At 45.6% G+C, this 19695-nt stretch overlaps 1 protein-coding gene across 3 annotated transcripts; it reads left to right on the top strand.

The window, feature by feature from the left end:
• Positions 1–1900: 1900 nt before the first annotated feature.
• On the top strand, positions 1901–19659 carry PLCXD1 (phosphatidylinositol specific phospholipase C X domain containing 1). 3 transcript variants are annotated; one of them, XM_080585226.1, is made up of 8 exons: positions 1901–2059; positions 2866–2913; positions 5498–5640; positions 9502–9638; positions 12315–12443; positions 13625–13780; positions 16960–17143; positions 17852–19659. In XM_080585226.1, exons 3-8 carry the CDS (start codon positions 5529–5531, stop codon positions 18142–18144), a joined length of 1011 nt encoding a protein of 336 aa, XP_080441352.1. In that variant the 5' UTR covers positions 1901–2059; positions 2866–2913; positions 5498–5528; the 3' UTR covers positions 18145–19659. The 3 variants fall into 3 exon arrangements, with proteins under 3 accessions (XP_080441352.1, XP_080441351.1, XP_080441353.1); XM_080585225.1 differs by lacking the exon at positions 1901–2059 and adding an exon at positions 2196–2337; XM_080585227.1 differs by lacking the exons at positions 1901–2059; positions 2866–2913 and adding an exon at positions 2966–5389.
• Positions 19660–19695: the final 36 nt, after the last annotated feature.

Genomic DNA, 19695 nt, shown 5'->3' with positions numbered 1-19695 from the left:
TGTTGCAGGCTGTCTCCTCACTGTTTGCCCTGCTCTCAGGCGTCATCACAGCTGCAGCCGTCAGATATGCAGCCTTCTCTCTGAAATGTTAGGCTGCCTGTTTGTTCCCAAAGACAGAAATTAGGTGAGGGTTGAGGGGACTTATCAGTCAGTCAGGGCAGGAACAAACACACATTGCCAGGGTGTTGCAAATGTCCCCAGAACAAGCAAACACCTCAAATCCAGGGAATTCAGCTAAGGTTGTTTACCAGCTGCGTGGCATTTCTGCATGTTATGGAGTAAAGAAGTGGTGGTGTGCAATGTCTGGAAAAAAAAAATGGTGAGGGAAGAAAAAAATCTCTCGCAACATCCCAGATATTGCCAGCATTCAATAAACCTCCGAAGGCTTGAAGTCCTCCGAGAAGATGATTGATTTCTCTCAGACTGAGTGCAGTTTATCTTATTTTGGGCAGCCAGGCCTGTTTAAATGTATGAAGTCCAGTTTAAGCCTCTCTGACTGGTGTCGCTCTGACTAATAAACCAGAAATATTTCACTCTGATCCACAGCTATAAATCAGGCCTGTGTTTCCATCAAGATGCAATGCTGAAGCTTCTGTATCTATGTGTTTTGATTCTCATAAATGTAACCAGCTTTAAACCTTTTTATTACCAAATGCTTCAAAAGCTCCTTCTGGGTAAGAAGTTCTTCTGTGTCCAATATCTTTGAACTCCACTATCCATCTTTTTAATGTAGACATTTATTTTGCAGGCATGGTGAGAAATCTTGGGCTCCCCCACCTCCCCCCCCGATCTTGAGATCTGCTATCATTACTTTTGCAAATATTGCTATAGGTTATCCTTTCCTTGACCCTTCCTTGGGAGACATGCTTATTCAGGGCTTAATCGCTTGCTGATTAATTTCCCGTCATTCCTCCTTTTACTGGCTTCCTAAATCCCCCCTAGAGAGATTGTGACCTAGGGACTAAACCAGGAGCAACTGTCTTGCTATCTCCAATAATTCCAGAGCAGCTGAAGAAGAACTGAGACCCAAACCTGGGTCCTGAGGTCCCAGGACCTGAGGTCCCAGGACCTGAAGTCCTGTTATAATGCCTCCAGAATAAAATATTTTGGTATTTCAGTTCCATGGTTTTTTTTTGTTTGTTTTGTTTTGTTTTGTTTTTTGATCTTTCTGTTGTTCGTCTCAAATTAACACAAAAACAACTTGTAATTCTTCCTCTCTACAGCCATATTTCCCAATTAGCCCTGACAACTTCACACACGATGGTTCTCCTGGAACTGTTCTCAGCCACTTTCTGTCATGCCTATGGAAACCCCCCCAGCCTATAAACAGCATCTCCTCTTTATTACCTTCTCTTTTGCTCAACTTCACCCCTCTGGGCATTTTGTCCTTTTGGTTCCTACCTTTACAACCTGCTCCATGTCTATTTTATATCTCCCGAAAATTTTGGGATAATTTAGAGGAGTGTTGATCTATAAACAGCAGTCTGAAACGTGGCACAACCATGGAGGCTCAGCAGCCCTGCTGTCCTGGGACTGCCAAGGGAAGAGGCTCGGCAGCTGGATGTTAACCAGCTCTGCCCGCTGCCACTCCTCCAAGTTTCGCTCTGTGCAAGAACACGGTTCTTCCTTTTTGCTCTGCAAAACTGAGATAGTGAAGAAGGGGTATCTGGAAGATACGCCCTTGCGTGAAGAGGCACGACATGGTAGCAGCCTGAGTTTTCCCCTCGTCCTGGCCGCGGTGTGATCGCGGAGTCCCACTGCAGATGACCCACTAGGAATGCTGCCCTGCGGGGGGAAGAGAAGCCCTGTGGGCACCCTGCTTCCGAAACCGCACCGGGGGTTTGCGTGTTTGCCTCTGTAGGGCACTCCCTCCCTCCTTTTCGCCTGCCTGCTTCCACAGGAAAGCTCGTCGAGGAGCTTGCCTGGATTTCTGCAGGGAGCCGTCATAAATACGGGTGAATTTCCAAATTTCCACACGGATGCGAGCCAGGCAAGATGAGGAAAAGAAACTGAAGGACAGAAACTCTGTGAGAAAGGGGCGAAGCAGCAGACACCTAAGGTACCACTGGTATATTTATAAGAGTTTTTATTTTTATTTTTTTCGGGTTTTAACGCGGCCGGAGGCCCGCCACTCCCTCCCCGCTGCTCCCTTCCACCCCCAGCCGGCCGCGGGCTCCTCCCGCCCCTCAGCCACCTGCCCGGGGCCTGCCCCGGCCCCAGCCCCGGCCCCGGCCCCGGCCTCGGCCCCGCCCGGCCCCGGCTGCGCCCGCGGCCGTGCCGGGGAGCCCGGGCAGGCCCGGGGGAGCGGGATGGCGGCGGTGCCGCCGCTGTGAGGAGGTGAGGGGGCGCGGGGGGAGCCGCCCGCCCTGCTGCGGGCCGGGGGCACGGCTGCCGGCAGGGGCAGCGCTGACACGCCGCGGGGAGCGCTGCTCGGGGAGCGTTCCGCTTTTCGGGGTTTTTACGTTATTATTAATTTTCATTCCCCTCGCCCTTCTGCTCGGAAGCTCGCTCCGCGCTGGCGCGGTTGGCGGGGTTCGCGTTGTTTCCCGGACTTGCCGTGGCGGCAGTTCCCTTCTGGGCGGGCTGCCGCTGAGGTTGGGGTTTTGTCAGGGCGGTGGTCGCTGGCACCCCGGGCGGTTTCCGTACCTGAGGGCTCGTTTTGTTTAAAATGTCATTATTCTGCGCTGAGGCTGCCCGGGGTCGGGTGGGAAAGCAGGCACCGGCTCTGTGGGAGCAGGGGTAGTTAGGGCAGCGCCGTGTGGCACTGCCGTCAGGCTGGAAGGTGGGAATGAAGGCATGGAAAGGGGAAGTAAACTTTGAGATTTACTTAGGTGGTAGCTAACGGTTGCGATTTCATTCCTGCAGGCTAGCCGTGGTTTCTCCCTGAAGGACATGCCGCCTCTCTGACACAAGGTAGGAGCCGAGCGTGGGGTGAGCACCGAGGCGCTGTGCTGTGCAGGGGCTCAGGCCAGAGCCCGGCATGATTGCTTTTGTGTGGGACTTGATGGGCAGGACCACAGCACGGCTTGGTCTCGCCGTTTCTGTCACTGCTGGCTTCCCCAGGCCCAGCAGGATGCTCCTCATGGAGCGTCCCGGTCCCACCAGGGTCAGGGCAGCGACTGCTCCAGCTGAGAGGTCACTGGCTGGCCCCTGTGAGGGACGAATGTGGCAGAAACCCAAAACTTTTTCAGCAGGGGTAGCTTAATTTCTGGCCTCTGATGAGCTGGGTCCTTGGAGGGTCAGCAGGAAACAGAGGCTGGATGGGAGGAGGAGGGAAGTGGTCCCTCAGTAAGGACTCCCAGCTTGGTGGCTTCTCACCGCCCGACCACCCCTGCTGCCTTCCTGGGTGAAAACCTCCACATAGCAGATCTGCGGCTGGTGAAGGGCCATGGGGCTGTGCCCGTGTCAGTCATGGCAGTGAAAATGCCTGGCGGTAGAGAGGGTGGCAGCGGGTACAGCTCCAGCATGGCCTGGGAGCATCACTCATGCAGAGGAGCAGGGCGGCCCCAGGAGAGCAGCGGTGTGCGGTCAGAGGAGCTGTGAAATGCAGCAGGAGGGGATGAGGTCAGCAGGAAACCTCCACTGTCAGAGCGAGGGGTCTGCAGGAGGCAGAGGGCTGGCATGTTACGTTGCAGAGCTGGAAGATGTCTGAGGTGATCTTGCTGAGGTTTGAACTTATTTCCAGATGTGGCACATAGAGACCATTTGCTCATCCATGACAAGAAGATCTGTGTTTTGTTTTTTTTTTTTTAATAAACCCATGGGAGTTTTTCCACTGGCCTTTGCACCAAGCCCATCAAATACCTGCTCTTTTTTTTAGCAAGCAGACAAAGGGAGCAGGTTCAAACCACTTCTTCCTTGCTTGCGCAAGGGCCTTGTGCGTGTGTGCGGATAACCACTGAGGCAGCCGCACTTCGCCAGGCGGAAAACCCCAGGACACGTGGGCAGTGTCGCTGCGCTGTCACTGGGCTGCGGCAGCTGGGCACTTCCCTTGGTCGACGGGATCCCATCCTTATCTTAACTGGGGTGATATCTAACTCAATTAGACCGAGTCAAAGCCACACCAAACGAGCAGCCAGGCAGGTTGGACGAGCGATGCTACGTGCATCGTGCGTCAGCAGATGTAAAAGCCGGTTGTGTCTGCTATGGGTGATGTGTGCGTAAAGCATAGGAAAGCCATTCCTAATGTTATCTTTCAGATGACCTCATGTGACTGTCAAAAAAATGTATTGCGCCACGTTTAAGGAAACCACGGGTTCTTCATATAAATAGCACAGCTCACTTGTAAATCCTGAAAAACCAGCCACCTCCCAAAACAACCAAAAGAATGTTTTGGGGAGAAGCAACCTTGTGCAGAGATGCAGCAAGAGGGAACAGGGACGAGTCAGGAAGGCTGGTGCAGCACAAAACCTGCACGATACAAATGCGACTGCTGTCTCTGTAGGGAGGAAACATTTACAGTGCTAGCTTTTTGAAAAGGAGGGAAGTGGAAGGTGTGATGTTATTACTGGTGATCACTGTGCCATGGTCTAAAAAAGTGTTCTACTACCTAGCTGGGGACAAAAAACAACAGACAAAGCCTTGACACTGGTAGAAAGAAGGAAGGCTTTTACCTTCACAAACAAAACCTGACCTTCAGGCAACATCCTAGAAAGAAAAAAAACATCATGAGGATCTCATCCTCATGTTCTGTGTTGTCTGGGAGAAAATAAAGTGAAAAATGAACAGCATAACTCTAGTAGGCCCTAGTGATGACCACGATTTCTCACCTGGGTTGCACTTTAATGGCACTCCCGTGTGACTGTTGCAAATTTTCCAGAAGATCCCAGAGAGAGTTATCCAAGAAGAACAGTTCAGGAGTAGCTTTCAGGAAGGTCTGAACAACTGAAGTACTTGTGGTCATGGGCTCAGTAGCAGAGATAAGGACAGGCATCAAGAGATCTTGTCAAAATGGGGTGTAAGAAGATGGAAGTTTTCATCTGACCCCCAGAGGCCAGCATGATGCGGAAATCCTCTGTTTGGCAGAGGCATTGCTGCGGTGGCTGGATTGAAGCTTTGTTCTCTCGAGGGGCCTGCAGACCCAGCCCCTGCCTGGTCCTGCCATCATGCTCCCGGGGGCTGCTAAGGATTTGGGAACAGACATTGTTTCCTTCTCGAAGTCGGCTATAGCCTACTGTGGTAGTTGATATAGCCAATGTGGACAATCATTTCTCCACACCGACAAAGCTGTGCATGTTTGTCTTGGCTCTGTTCTTCTTTCAGTTGGTCACTTTACAAGCTCGGAGCTGGAACATCCCTTCGGCATTGTGTGGGAAGACAATATTAACAAGAGCACTGTATTCTCTGCCTGTGAGCCTCTTGACATTTTGTTGCTGCGACTTGAGAGAAGGTTGACGTTTTATAGCATGTATAAATACATTCTGCACAGGTCCAATGGCATTAACTCAGCCATAGTGTATGGAATAATTTAGTTATCCTTCTCTATTTTTCCTCCCAGGACACCCTATGACGTTCTAGAACAGGTACTAATGGAAGGCCCTTTGCAAACCTCCGTTCATGTGTGCCACGAAAATGGTCGATGGATGTCAAAATTACCTGAAAAGCTCTGGGATATTCCTCTCTATAACTTGTCTCTTCCAGGTAAAGATTAACTTTTGTCCTGTGATGCTTTATTAGCATGTCACTTAAGCACTGGAACATCCTGTTTGTTCCATTTCAGGATGGCTATATTTATTATTCAGGTCAGTGTGTGGGAGAAGGGCTTGGGGGAGTGTTTGTGTGGTGTGTGCATGTATGTGAATGTCTTTATTCTGTATTTTGGGGGGTTTCTTAGAGGGGAGGGGAAAAATGATGTCTGGAGGAAAGGGAAGAAAGTGAGACTTCTTTTGCATCAAGATGCGCAAGATGAGTATGAATCACCTTGTCAGATCAGTGTTAATAATATGAGCATTTGCTCACCTTGGCCATGGTGGCTTTTTTTCTAATATGTTATTACCTCTTGTTTCTTACTAAAATGGCTCCAAAAGGAGAGAACACTTCCCCTTATTGTTTCTTTGCACTGTTTAAAAGAGGCTGGGAAGGTATGAATGGATGGGGACTTGGAATAAACGCATTTGTTTTCATTAGTGTAGAGAAGGACTTTACTACATAGCTACTGGTCCCTGGTTCTGAAAATTAGATTTATGCTGATAGGGGTAAATGCATCTGCGTTATAGTTGGAGTCCTCATTGGTACTACATCCAGACCTGTTTATCATTAGCATTTTTTGGGGTCAGATTGCTGGTTCTCTCTGCTGCCTTGAATAGATATTTTTTCTCATGCTGCCTGAAGAATGTGCAGGAGAACCTGTTTTCACTGGCTTGTGGGAAGGCACCGGAGGACTGTGAGCTCTTGAGCACTTTGCCTCCACAGTGAAAATGGTACTAAAGGACAGTCCAGCCCACGTTTTCTCTCACACCTTTGGATGTGACGGTTTGGGTAGAAAGCAGCACAGCACGTAGATGGATGTTTTATGTAGGTTACAGTATCCTAGGTTAACTTGGCAAAGCCATATTTAGAGTTAGTGGGGAAAATCAAATCTTATCTTCAGTGAGCAGAGCCCTGGGAGGACCTGAGAACTGTGGTGGAACTCTTCTACCCCTCACGGAATAGCGGAGTGTGATTTAAAGTGAAAAACAGAAACATACTTCGTGGTGATTTCTTGGATGTGAAATTTGAAGGGGTGTTAACATCAAAACAAGAACACCTCTCAGTTTTGGATAAAGTCTATGTAAGAGTACTCAGATGTTATAAAGAAAATCTAGATTTCTTTTTTAATCAACAAAATAAGAAAATAAGTAGCTATCTTATGACAGAAGAAAGGACATGTTCTCTTTTTATCTTCTATTCCTCTTGCAAAAACTGTTGAAAAAGCCAGTATCATGCTCCGTGGTTTTCAATGAAAAGGAACAGTGTTATTTCTAAAGAGCTTTCACAGCGGTGTTTCTTGGTTGAAAGCTGAGAACCTGCTGATGTGTGCTTTTGACTTCCTGGCTCTTCTAACAGTGACGCTGGCATTCTTGTGAATGTTTGCTGTTCTCATGAGCATGTCTGCGTGGAGAACAGGCAGGCAGAAAAGAATGGCTGAAGAATGGCGTGAAGCTGCAGCAGGGTCGGTTCAGGTTGGCTGTCGGGAAAAGGGTCTTCACCAAGAGGGTGGGCGGACACTGGGACAGGCTCCCCAGGGACGAGGTCACAGCACCAAGCCTGCTGGAGTTCAAGAAGCGTTCGGACAACACTCTTAAGACATGTGGTTTGATTTTTGGGTGGTCCTCTGTGGAGCGAGGAGGTGGAATTGATGATCCTCATGGGTCTCTTCCAACTCAGGATATTCTGTGATTCGAAGTCCATTTTGGCAAACACTGTACGACTTTTTCTGAGCACTGCAGGACATGTAGCTTGGAAGGTTTTGTTGCTTCTCCAGCTGACCTACAAAACTCGTCTAGCCCAGGTCAGAACAAAACAAATTAAGACCAACCAGGTCAAGACAGCTCTGGCAGGTTATCAGAGGGAGCAATGTCTGGGGGAAACTCAATTAGGAAATGGAAGCTTATTGACTTCCCCGCAGAAGCCAGGCCTGTCCGTCTGGTCCTTAGGACATGGTAAGGGTGTCATAAGCCGAGGGGTTCCCAGAGTGGGATGGCTGGGCTCGTCTCAGATAAAGAAGACAACAGGGCACTCAGGAAACTTGAGAAAGTGTATTCTGAAGTCGTGACAAGGAGACAGAGGCAACTTTCAGAAACTGGTGCTGTGCTGTGCCAGCTTCAGCACGGTGCTGCAGGGGGTTGCTGTTTGAAGCTCCAAAACTGCCTGTTTTTTTGCTAGCTCACTATCTTTGCACTGTATTTGTTGCATCATGGATATGCCATCTTCCTCTTATCACTGTAACTCACTGACATCACAAGAAGACTCCTAAATGAAAGGTTATTATCCGCAGGCTGGTTGGCATCAGCAGATGCAACACCCATGGATGGAATCCTGTTCCCTTCTCTCAAACTTGGATTAGGTCCATGTGGATTTAGTGGTTTGACTCCTGCATCTTTTAAGACAAACTTCTTTGATTGAATGCCCTCATTGTCAAACTTCCATCTGCAAGAATCTTAGTTTGGATGTTTAAAGCAGGAAAATACAGGCAGACAGCAGATTTTGAAGGTGAAAAACAGAATGAGACACTAAACTATTTCTGACCACTTTAAAGAATTTTCTTTATTTCAAATACAACCCTGTCCTTTTCCTTTGGCTACTAGAAGTATTGCCATTGGCACCACTAAGACTGACCTTTCAAGAAGCCATCAAGATGCCAACTGATGCTAGAAGTTCCTAGCATCAGTGAGCACTTTGACAGAAGACTTAAAAACCAAAATGATATGCAAATTCCTTGCAGATATTCTGTAAAGATCCCAGCAAATCACTTCACGGAGGTGTTAGTTTATTGATGTTCTACAAAATTAGAAGAAATAATGGAACAGAAAAAGCCAGCAAAAACACTGGCTGCCTGTACCGAAGAAAGCGGACATAGAGGTTCATCTAAACATGACGCAAGAGATGTGTCAGGCTTAACATTTCTTGGAAGTCAAACATTTGGACAGGCTGTGCTTGGCTCTGATACGTAACTTATAATTCCCTGTGCTGGAAAGAGGTAATTCTGAAGTCCCTAAAAGGTGGATCCTGCCCATCTAACACATGCAAACTTAGATTAGATTTGTCTCTGAAACTTTCAAGCACCTGTGTTTTGTTCAGGGAGGCATTCTTACCAGATATTTAAGATATTAATGCTTGAAGTGCCAAGTTAGGAGTTGGTCCAATCAAAGGTGTAAGAAAATGAATTTCATCTTTCAGGCATGGTTCTGTATATTTTCCTGGGCAAAGGTGATGAGCATGGGCATGAAATCCTGAAATCAGGACAAATTCCAAAAAAAATCTGAATCAGTCTGAAATCAGGACAAATTCCAAATAAATTCAGCAAAGGAAAATTCAAAAAAGGCTCTGCACCTGGGACAGAGTAATGCCAGATGCCGATGCGGAGCCGAGTGGCTGGGGAGCAGCTCCTCAGAAAGGAACCTGGGGGTGTTTTTTATTGCCTGAAAAAAGTGAGTTTTCACATCCAGATAATTGTTTCAGTAGAAGATGCTGGTTGAAACAGGCCACTGTAATGCAGTGTGGGGCACACATCAACAACTTGTAGGCTAAATTGGAATTGCTTCAAGGAAAAATATTGACAAGTCTCAGTGCCCTCCCTTCATGAGGATTTCGTGCTAACAGTGTCAGGTGTGTGAACTCTGTAGAAGAGCCCACCTTTTGACCATAACTGCATGGGCAATATACATAACTACAGGCAACATACATGTCTGTTTTGGAAATGAAGTGGCATGTCAGATGTGTGCCTGCAATATAACCATGTATTTTGGTGTTTGAGTAATTAAGAAATGATGTTCATTTTACATTTATCTTTCTATTCTACAGGGAGTCACGACACTATGACGTACTGCTTGGATAAAAACTCTGCCGTTAGTGGCAATGAATCGAAGCTGGTGGAGATTTTAAATAAATTTATGCCCTGCATTGTACGCCCTATCATTATGAAGTGGTCTATAACACAGGTAAGTGTTGTCTAACACTCCCAGGCCCGAACAAATCAAGTATGTGCTGCTGTGCTGAGTGTGGTCATGTTCTCCCATACAGCAATGAGAGAATAGCTTGCAGCCTAGAAATCTGTGCTCTCATGAAATACCTGTGCTGTACATACCAGATCTTCTTTTGTGGGGAAAAATCATTCAGCTTAGGCAGGGAGGGTTCACAAAGATATTGCTTAAAACTGACCACTTGCTACTAGAAAATCATCTTCTTTTTGGCATGCTTATTGTTGTTATTGTTAACATTTAATATAACTCTTATCAAAGGAAGTTAGTAAAAGGGTTTTTCTTTTCTTGCAGTTTGTTCAGAAGGTAATACTGTCATTTTTACTGTCACTGTGGTGTGAGGTGTTCGTTGTTTTCCCCTGCTTTCTTGTGTAAAATATTTCAGGGAGCAGCAAAGACAAAAATATTGTGTAAGGGAACTTTTACCATTAAAGATTAAGGGAATGAAGGTGTGACACCTCGCATAAGGTTTAGTTCATTTTTCAAAATGACTACATTTTAAGGTAGCAGTTATCTCTTGCTGTTCCTCACAAATGCCCGTTAAAGACAAAATTGGGAATCATAATTTAAGTTAGAGCTTTTGAAGATTTTTCTAAAGAACAGGCTTCGCTGCCATCAAAGAGGCACCAGAAATCCTTTCACTTTTGTTCTTTTTGAAGGAGCATTCATTATTAGTGAATTAAAACTGAATAATTGATAAATGGCAATGATTATGCGTAGGCTCCTTGTGCTGTGTTTGAGCAGCCCTGGCACACGGGAGTCTTGGACGCTCCGGCTTACCACGTACGTCACAGATTGATGTGCAAAGGCACTCGCTCGTCGCAGCGCCTGTTCTCGAGCTGCGCTTTTACTTTGTGACTCAAGCCCATGTCAGATTCAGAAAGCTCCTGCCCTGCTGGCCGCTGGCTGATGAGGTGACCCTGGAGGGGACAAACAAGCTCCGCACACCATTGCGCTCATTTTCTGGCCTGAGCCCAGCTTGCTGAGCGGGAAGCAGCCCGGCGCTGATCGGAAACGTGCCGCGGTGCCCAGCCGTCCCTGCAGGGAGGTGACTCCACCCGTTGGTATCTGGAGCACCCAGATCAAGGAGTGCTACCGACCGTAGGGCCCCCGCGTTCCTGGATGGCCCAATGCCTCGGTGATGCCTGGCTTCAGCCCTGGCTGTGCTGCGTGTCAGCCTGCGTGCCCAGGTCTTGGCTGCGCGGCGGCTGACACCGGGAGCGTGATCTCCACTCGTGCCCTGGATGTCTGATGTGAGGCTGCAGCACCAGGCAGCATCACTCCACGAGGCCTCCTCTTACATTTTGTCCTTGGGGGCAGTATTCACGGTGTCTAATTGAGTATCCAAATGCAGGTGATGAATTAAGGAGCCTAATCTCTCCAGTTTTCCCATGCAGCCAGTGGAAAGAAAGAAGTTTCTCCAAGGGGCAGTTCAGAGCAGCTTAGTCTGATGCTCTTTCTGGCCACAAAGGTTATATATGACCTACAGCGACATACTTCCCCATCTCCAGTGACCCCTGGGTCTCTCCCTCAGCTTCTCCAGCCTGGAGGAGACCGAGCAGGCGTGGACGTTGCTGCTGGCAGCTCCCGTGGTCAGAGCCACCCCACTACTTGCACCCCGGGGCACACAGGGCTGCTCCCCAGCCCTGCAGCTCAGGCGTGGCCAGGGGAGGTAAAACCTAGGAGCAGAGAGTTGGGTGGTCAAAGCCAGCCTGGGTGAACATCCCGCCGTGTGTCTGAGCTCTGTCCCGGCGCTAATGCCACCGATGTGGTTAATCGGGCACAACACCTTGCGTTGGTTTAGCTTTTGCTGAAGTCTTTCAGGCCTAAATCAGTACCGAGTATTTTTTCTGAGACCTGAAAGTGTTGCCCATACAAGCAGGTTGAACTGAGACAAATTAGTATTTAAAAGTATTAATCTAAGTTGCTTCTATTTTCTTAATGAAAGAGTCTTGATATAGATAAGAGACTAGATATCTTTTTATAGATAAAGTCCCCATTTGGGACTTTTTGCCCCAGAAATTCAGCTTTATTGCATGTTCCATTTAGCCCTCGAAGTCAGTAGGAGAGGTCCAAGAGAAATTTAAAATAGAAGAGATCCTCTGTTTTGTAGGACTTCGACAAGTTGATTAAAACTTTTTTTTAAGAGACTTTGTCCTAAAAAAAAAAAAAGAACAATAGCTTGTATTTTTTTCTATTTTTGTTTTTCTTTTTGCTGAGGATGAGTGAGCTCCGCAGAGACAATCGTGGCAAAGTCTTTGATCTAATAAAATAAATACAGAATTTCTAAGGTGCTGATCCTGCAGGTTTTGTTTATACAAATAGTCTTGTGAACAGAGATCGTGTATTTATGCACAGGTTAATGAATCTTTGACTTTCAGAACACGACAAATGCAGAGGTCTGAAACTAATCTAATCTGTATCTGGAGTGTATTCCGCAGGGAAATCAGAATCCCTCTTGTCAGATAGTAAAATAATTCATATTATGACTTGGTGCCTTATAGTGCCATTTTAAAGATGAAAGACCTGTGAGAAATGTCACAGGGCTAATTCGATACACCTCTTCCAGTTATCTAATCTAAAGAAACAAATCCCTTCCAGGCTCTCAGGACCTTTGTCTTGTGTTTAACCCTTCAGGTACTGACTGTGACGGAGCAACTTGAGGCTGGAGTTAGGTACTTGGATTTTAGGATTGCCCACAAGGCTAACGATCCATCAATGAATCTGTACTTCGTGCATATGGTATACACGACTGTTGTTGTACAGGTATTGTCCTTGCCTTCAGAATGGCTCTACGCACGGTGCTGCTTGTTTTATGTAAGAGCCATCACAGTCTGAAAATGATGGCCCAAGGTCTTCTGAATAGGTTATTTGTTTTCCTAACGTGAGGACTTCAAACTGGAGAAAGTTGGCAGGGCAGGTTACTGGGCTGGAACACTTCAGCGTCAGTTAGTTCCTTACCCTCAATCTGGAACTGCTGTGTGTTGCTCTCTACCACCTACCCCCGCAGGAAGTGTTTCTGGGGTTCTGATGTTTCTGAGGCTTATCTTGTGTTGTCCCAGGGTGCTACCTAGGGCTGTCCCATTTCCCTGATAAGGACAGAAGTTACTAAAAAGGAGAAGGTATTAAAAACCTAATAAAATCACAGAAACATTTTTTTTTGAGGAAAAAGTATTTCCCTGAAAGACAGAGAGACTCGAGTCTGGATCCCATGATCAAATTACTGTCAACTACTGTGAAGATACCTCTGTGAGTTGCTCTTTTGCATGTGCTCTCTCACTGTGGACCAGTTTGTCTTCTTTAGCTGGCTGTGCATTCATCTGCGCCTGGCTATACAGATCCCAGCAAATGCAGCTTTAGTTTGTAGTAGATTAACTGCCTAAACTTTCGTTTTATGCTTCATATTGGAGGTCTGGACCCTTCAAGTCATATGTCATGGTGATTGGCATGCTCGAGTAGACAGTTAGATGTAGTGCCTGCCCACCCTGCTAATGACGTGGTCTCCAAGAAGTGTCATTTTCTGTAACAAACGGGGAAAACAGGTCCTGTCATGTTTAAGCAAGCACAGAGCTTTCCCCTGTTTTCCAGTTTGCCACTAACACAGTGTTTGTCCTTAAAGAAGCTTGGGAAGATGGGTTTACTGCTAACCTGCCTCCAAGAAGTAGGAGGCTCATGGGTATTATCAAAATATAAAGCTGCTAAGTCTGGTGTGCTAGACCCACATCCAGAGCAAATCATCACGGACCTGCAGAAAGGTTTTCCTGGTTCTCTCCTGGAGAGAAGCCTCTCCGGAACATCCTGTGGGCTGTCAGATGTCCATACTCCAAAACCTACACTGATTTTTGTTACTGATAGTGATTGCGGTTCTGCTTCGCTGTCAATGCTCTGTTTGTTTTATTTCTTTCCCCTGCGTAACATAAATGATTTGCCATGACTATCTCTTGTAGGATATTCTGTGGGAAGTATTAAAGTGGTTGGAAACTCATCCTCAGGAAGTTGTTATCTTAGCCTGCAGGAATTTTGACGGATTAAACAAGAAACTTCACTGTCATCTTATTGCCTGTATAAAAGAGATTTTCCAGTGTAAGCTGTGTCCCAGAAATGTAAGTATGAGACTTTTTCCCACCTTTTTTAAAGGATGATATATTACAATGAGGCCTTTGGTTCAGAATTGTCATACATTTCTGATTGTGCTGTATTTTTAACCTCGGAAAAAATTGCTGCATCAGAAATACGTCTTCACCTAATAAAATTGAGGAAATATAGCAAACCTACTTCCCATAGTATGGAGGAGGGAATTAAATTGGACTGTCATGTCCATTGAGTTGTGGGACAACAGTAGGGACACAACTGCCATCCACTGTTCTGTCTGATTTTTTGTAGAAGGGTTGTTAAAAATACAGTCCAGAGTATGGCAAGGGCTTTCAGTCTCAGGTGGAGATGACTGCCTTCTGAGCTGATGGGATTCAGATTACCTTACAGAAGTCTTTTCACAGCAAGAATTACAAATTATTTTGATGCTATACATAGCATAAAAAAAAGCATATAGTTTAGGTTGGAAGAGACCTCTAAGTCATCTGGTCCAACCCCAGCAGGCAAACTGGGCCAACTTCCAAGTTGCGTTGGGCCATATCCTGTCCAGCCTTGAATATCTCTGAGGATGGAGATTCCACAGCCTTTCTGGGCAGCTCGGTCCAGTGTTTGACCACTCTCACAGTAAACCTGTTCTCCTTACAGCTAAGTAAAATTTCTCTTGCGGCAACTTCTGTCTGTTGACTTCCATCCCTTTTGCCGTTCAGCTCTGAGGAGTGGCTGGCTCTGTTTCCCCTACATCCACCCGTTAGGTATTTGCAGACAGCAGTAGGACTTGTCCGTAGTCTTCTTCAGGCTGAACAGACCCAGCTCTCAGCCTGTCCTTGAATGCAGTTGACCTTTGTCATAAGGACACATTGCTGGCTCACGTTCAGGTTGCTGTCCACCAGGACCTCCAGGTTGTTTTCTGCAAAGCTTTTTGCCCCCAGCCTTGTCCTGGTGTGTGGGGTTAGTGCATCCACGCTCAGGATTTGGCTCCTGCCTTTGTTGAGCAGAGGTGCCAAGCGAGGAGGAGGGGATAGATCAGCCTTCTGTGAATCAGGACCTCTCTGCTACAGCTGCTGACAAGATATGAGTTGGTTCCAAGGTTTCTGTGCAACACAGCCTTGCCCACTCCTTGAGAATGTGCTGGCACCGCCAGCTGCTGTCAGGTAGGAGCTGCGCTGGTGGCCTTGGCTTTCTTTCCTGGTCTTGAGCTGGAGCTAACCTTCCAACCAGCCTAACAGCTTTCAGTCACCCAACCCTCCAGAAAGGCTTTAAATTTAATAATCAGAAATTACTTGTAGGCTATGTTTTTGTAAGTTGAGATTTTTAGCTTTCCCTTTTTTACAAGGTGAGGGAGCTTTTAGCAGTTAAACAATTAACATTTCAAAGATGCACAGGAACAGAGGGTTTTCTCTGGAGATGTGAGGGGTGCTGGATAATGATGACCCTGTTTGCGATTCGAATTAATCCTTTGAAGCTGGTGTGTCAGTAAGGGCTGACTATTACCATTTCAAAGCATTTTGCACGGCAGAGTTAAAATAGAACAATTCTCAGCAAAATTAGGGGATTCTGAATATTCAGGCCTCCACTGAATAACTGAAGACCTGAGTGACACTGTTTTGTTGTTTCCCCAAATACCTCGAGTGTGTAAGTCGTGGATGAGCAGAGCAACACGGGAAGACAGTCAAATTTACTTTCAGGCACATGGTCAGCTCCAAGACAGCAACAAAACAGCTGTTAACTGGGAGAGGGGCAAGTTGCTGGTAGTTCGTTGAAGGAAGGTGGTGATTTGAGATTTTGCTTTCTTCACCTGGCTGAAGAAAGAGAATATTTCCGAGCTGTGTCCAGACAGAGGGAGGACGGGCAATGGAGCAAGGAGAAGCCAAGTATTTCCCTCAAGCAGGATCATTTCCAGGGGGTCTGTTACCAGCACAGAAGACCTCGCCATTTCTGCGGTGATGCCTTTGCAGGTTAGGTACCTGTGGGGCTTTTCAGAATCACGGATTCAGAATTAACATCAAATAGCCTCGTGCTTGCTCACTTATTTTAAAATCACCTAATATCTACTGTCTTTCAAGACTGCAGCTCTGGTGTTGAACAAAAGTAAGTGTCAAAGCATTTATGGAGCTCTTAAGTAGAGGTCTGTATGTAATACTGGCACAGGCCACAGTGTGACAACATTACATTGTGTTTAAAATTGTAATTGCCTAAACTATTCAAGGTGTCTTCCTTTGATCTGGGTTATTAGGGTTTAAAAATCCCTTGTCAGACATCTGCGGTTTCATCTCTGCTTTGTTTGCAAAATAAGCACCTGTGCTCATGTATTCATCTCTGGTACCCCCTTTAAAATAAAAAAATAAAAAAGGTTTGAGCTTTAGAAAGGCAGCTGTAGAAAAGCAAAGGCTTCTGTCAACCACAGATTTTGTAGCTCATGAGTAGCTTGTATCTTAATTTTGCAGTATTTTCTGATCTAATTGGGGCTCACACTTTCTCTCGGATGAAGCCAAGAGGGATTTCTATGTTCATTCAACCCCTGGCTCTCTTCAAAGACTTGCATTAAATTTTTCAACTTTGGTTTTTATTTTAAGTAAGAAGTTAATTGGAATATCCTAAAGCCAGCATTTCCTCTTCACAAACAACAGACACAGCTTTTAACCAACAAAGTTCTTAAACAAAAGAAAAGATGCCTGTTAAAATGTTGGTTTCAAAAAAATAAATAAGTGGAGGGCCATTGAGTCAGTTTCTGACTCAACTCTTGCCTTCACTCTATGCGAAATGACTGGGGCATCCCAATTTGTGAAACAATCCCCTTACAGAAATCAGAATTAACATCTTTCTTACATTTAGCCTTACTGAGTCTGAACACTGGAGTTTTCATTAAAGGCTGTGGCGAGAAATTTGGGTCTGTGTGGGACAGCTGCCCAAACTATTGCTGCTTCTCTGCATCTGTTTTCCTACAGATGGGTGTAGGGCTTTGTGTTCCTTGTCGCTCCTTTTACGGAGCGGGCTATGTCTTCCCCTTGCAACACTGTTTTCAGCTTGTAATCCATCCAGTGCTCCACCTGGCTGTAGGGTGAGCTGTTTGAACCGAATTTGAGCCTCGCTGTCTAGGCGATTTCACGCTTTGGTATTTGAACTTCGGCAGACACTGCTCTTGTAGGCTCACAGCTCCCGCTGACTTCCACCCGGACATAATTTCCCTTAGGTGGTTCCAACGCTGCGGACCATGTGGCAGCATGGCTACCAGGTCATAGTCTCGTATGAAGAAGACGTGGAAGTGGAGAAGCACTGCGAGCTGTGGCCTGCCATCCCGTACTGGTGGGGGAACAGAACTTCCACTCACGCTCTCATCCAGTATCTGGAGCGCATGAAGCGGATGGGCCGACCAGGTACGTATGGGAGTCGCTCAAAGGAAACAAGAGGCACATATGGCAGTGCAAAACAAATAGAAATAGGTTGGGAGTTCACAGCAGTAAGGAATATAACCCCATTGTGCATGCCCTAGGCACTCCCACGTTGCCGAGTGCCCTTGCCCACCCACGAGGGCGTGCAACATGCATGTCAGCTTACCCAGTGATGTAAATGCGTGCACAAGTGCACCTACGTACACAGGTTATGTCACTGCAGCAGCTCCTTCACCTATGTGACCACGTGGAGGAGAACCAAGGGACGATGAAGGGGAGAACTGCTTCAGGAGCATACTCCTGATCCAAAGAAAAATGCTTATGTAGATGCACCGTGTGTTCCCACGCGTCACGTGGGAAGTGTAGTCATCTGGAAGCAGCCCTTGTGGAAACACACCTTACAGAGGGAGACTGGTGGGTGGAGAACACTGAGCCCGCAACGAACACTTAAGGCACGTTTAGCTGAACTGGGATGGTTCAAGGAATGAGCTGGGTTTTAGTAACTGTTCGGTGTGGCATACAGCAGCAACAAAGGAAGACAGCCCACTGAAACAGTTCTAGGTCTGTGAAACAATCTTAAGTTAGCATTTTAATGATTCCCAGTGGAACTAGAGCTGGAGTTAATGCAATACTGAGCGGTTTCTGTTCTCCTCAAAGGAATATTTAATGTGTCACCTTTTGATTTTGTTTCAGAAAAATTCTTTGTTGCGGGCATTAACCTTACTGAAAATTTAAGATACATTCTTTTACACCCATTTGGATCACTGAAGGACATGACACTCCGGAGTCTTCCATGCTTGAAAATCTGGGTGAGGCAGCAGTATCCAGGAGCACAAAAAGAATGTATTAACATCATTGCTGGAGACTTCATAGGAAACGATGATTTTGTCAGAGACGTGATAGAACTCAACACAAAAATTAATCCTCCATTAGACTGTCACAGCAAAGCAGCAGGAACAAATAACATTTCATTCTCAGCTTTATAATCTTTGTAAAGCTGAAAAGACGTTGTGTGCATTGAGTGTTTCCTGGTTTAAACATCCTGGACTACATAAAGGGCCAGTTAACTTAAACCAGGGATGTTTTAAAAACTCATTAAGAGAAGCGCTCTCAAAATCATCAGGCTTTCAAAGCGTTTTCTTAAAAAAGAGAGCAGGAAGATCTTGCTGAAGTCTCTAGAGAACTATGATGTGGGTATAATTTACTTAGCGGTGCTTAGATTCTGTAGCAGCTGGCAATATTGTAAGTCTCAAGAACTCCTATTTTATTTTACATCCAAGTAAGAAGGAGAAATATAATGTCCCTAGTTGCACAAATTGTTTTGTGATTTTATTTTTCTTGGAGTTTAAAAGATACTCTGCACATACCTGCAACCCCAATTCTCAGTATTTTATCAGTGTGAAACTGACTTGTCTGTTTTCATAGTCTGTATTAAATATGCAATATGAAAAGTTTTAAAATGTTTTTGATATATGAAAGGTAAGGTACCGACCCACTGCTGTTGTGTGCTGAGTATCAGTTGTGAACCATTTTACTGGCAGGTTAGTCACAACATTCTTCACGATTTGTGAGATATGTGCATTGGAACACTTTCGTTATTCTTTTTATCATTCATGCCCCTTCTGCAGTTGATCCGAAGATACCGCAGCCAGGCCCCTGGACAGTTTTGTCTGCTGCAGCAAAATGTGTTTTATTAGGAGCTGCCAAAATACCCTTTACACTGAAAATAAACACACATGAAACTTATTTCTAATCTAAACTCAGACTGCTCTAAAAATACAGTTCATGAGCTTGTCATGTTTGTTTGAGGTTTCACAACTGGTTTTCCTTTATAAACATATTTTTGTAGCGCTATAGTTATATTTCCTCTCAGTAAGTATTCTTTGCTTGCGTAAATGCTGTTTTTATGCTGCTTGGCACTGTAAATTAATTCTATTTTTCTGATTTTTAAATGGACTGTGCAATAACAGATGATCATGAAGGTAAGAAAAATGCCAAGTATCAGGGCTAAGAGAAAACAGGCATTGTATAAAGTTCACTATGCAGCTTCATCAATATACCTCACTTTTGATATGCACTTTACATGGAAAAGCTGAGTTCAGGTGTCTGGCAAGATGCTCATGTTTGTAGCAGATGGTTGCATAACTCCGAAATCAACTGCTACTTGATACCAGATCAAAGTTACCTCTGACTTCTAGGAATGAAAGGCCAAGATGCTCACTCCTCATGCAATCTCCCACAATTGCAGATGACATAGGAGTGAAAACCAAACATTCCATTGAGAAGACTTTCTAAATGCTTTTTTTTTTTTTTAATGGGCCTTTTTATCCATGTTCTCACCTCTATTTACTTCATATAGAGCAGTCATTCAGTTTAATTTTTTAAAGTCACCACCTGCATCAAGTGTTATTATAACTCAGAATGTTTTTCTGCCTATCTTTTGTACCTTTCAAGTGTCTTGTTACTTAACCTAATAAAACTTGATCTGTTTGTGTAATAAAGACTGAAAGACAGTTTTGCTTCTCCTTTCTGTGATA

The sequence above is a fragment of the Anser brachyrhynchus genome (genome assembly GCF_964034855.1).
Source record: "Anser brachyrhynchus genome assembly, chromosome: 1".
Classification (NCBI taxonomy): Eukaryota; Metazoa; Chordata; class Aves; order Anseriformes; family Anatidae; genus Anser; species Anser brachyrhynchus.
Note: the sequence above shows the minus strand (reverse complement) of the source record. Positions and strands in the feature narration are given on the sequence as shown.

Coding starts and splice junctions, on each gene's coding strand:
- PLCXD1 (XM_080585226.1), top strand. CDS start 5,529: ATGGAAGGCCCTTTGCAAACCTCCGTTCATGTGTGCCACGAAAATGGT. Junction 5,641..9,501: donor CTATAACTTGTCTCTTCCAG/GTAAAGATTAAC, acceptor TCTATTCTACAG/GGAGTCACGACACTATGACG. Junction 13,781..16,959: donor GTAAGCTGTGTCCCAGAAAT/GTAAGTATGAGA, acceptor AATTTCCCTTAG/GTGGTTCCAACGCTGCGGAC.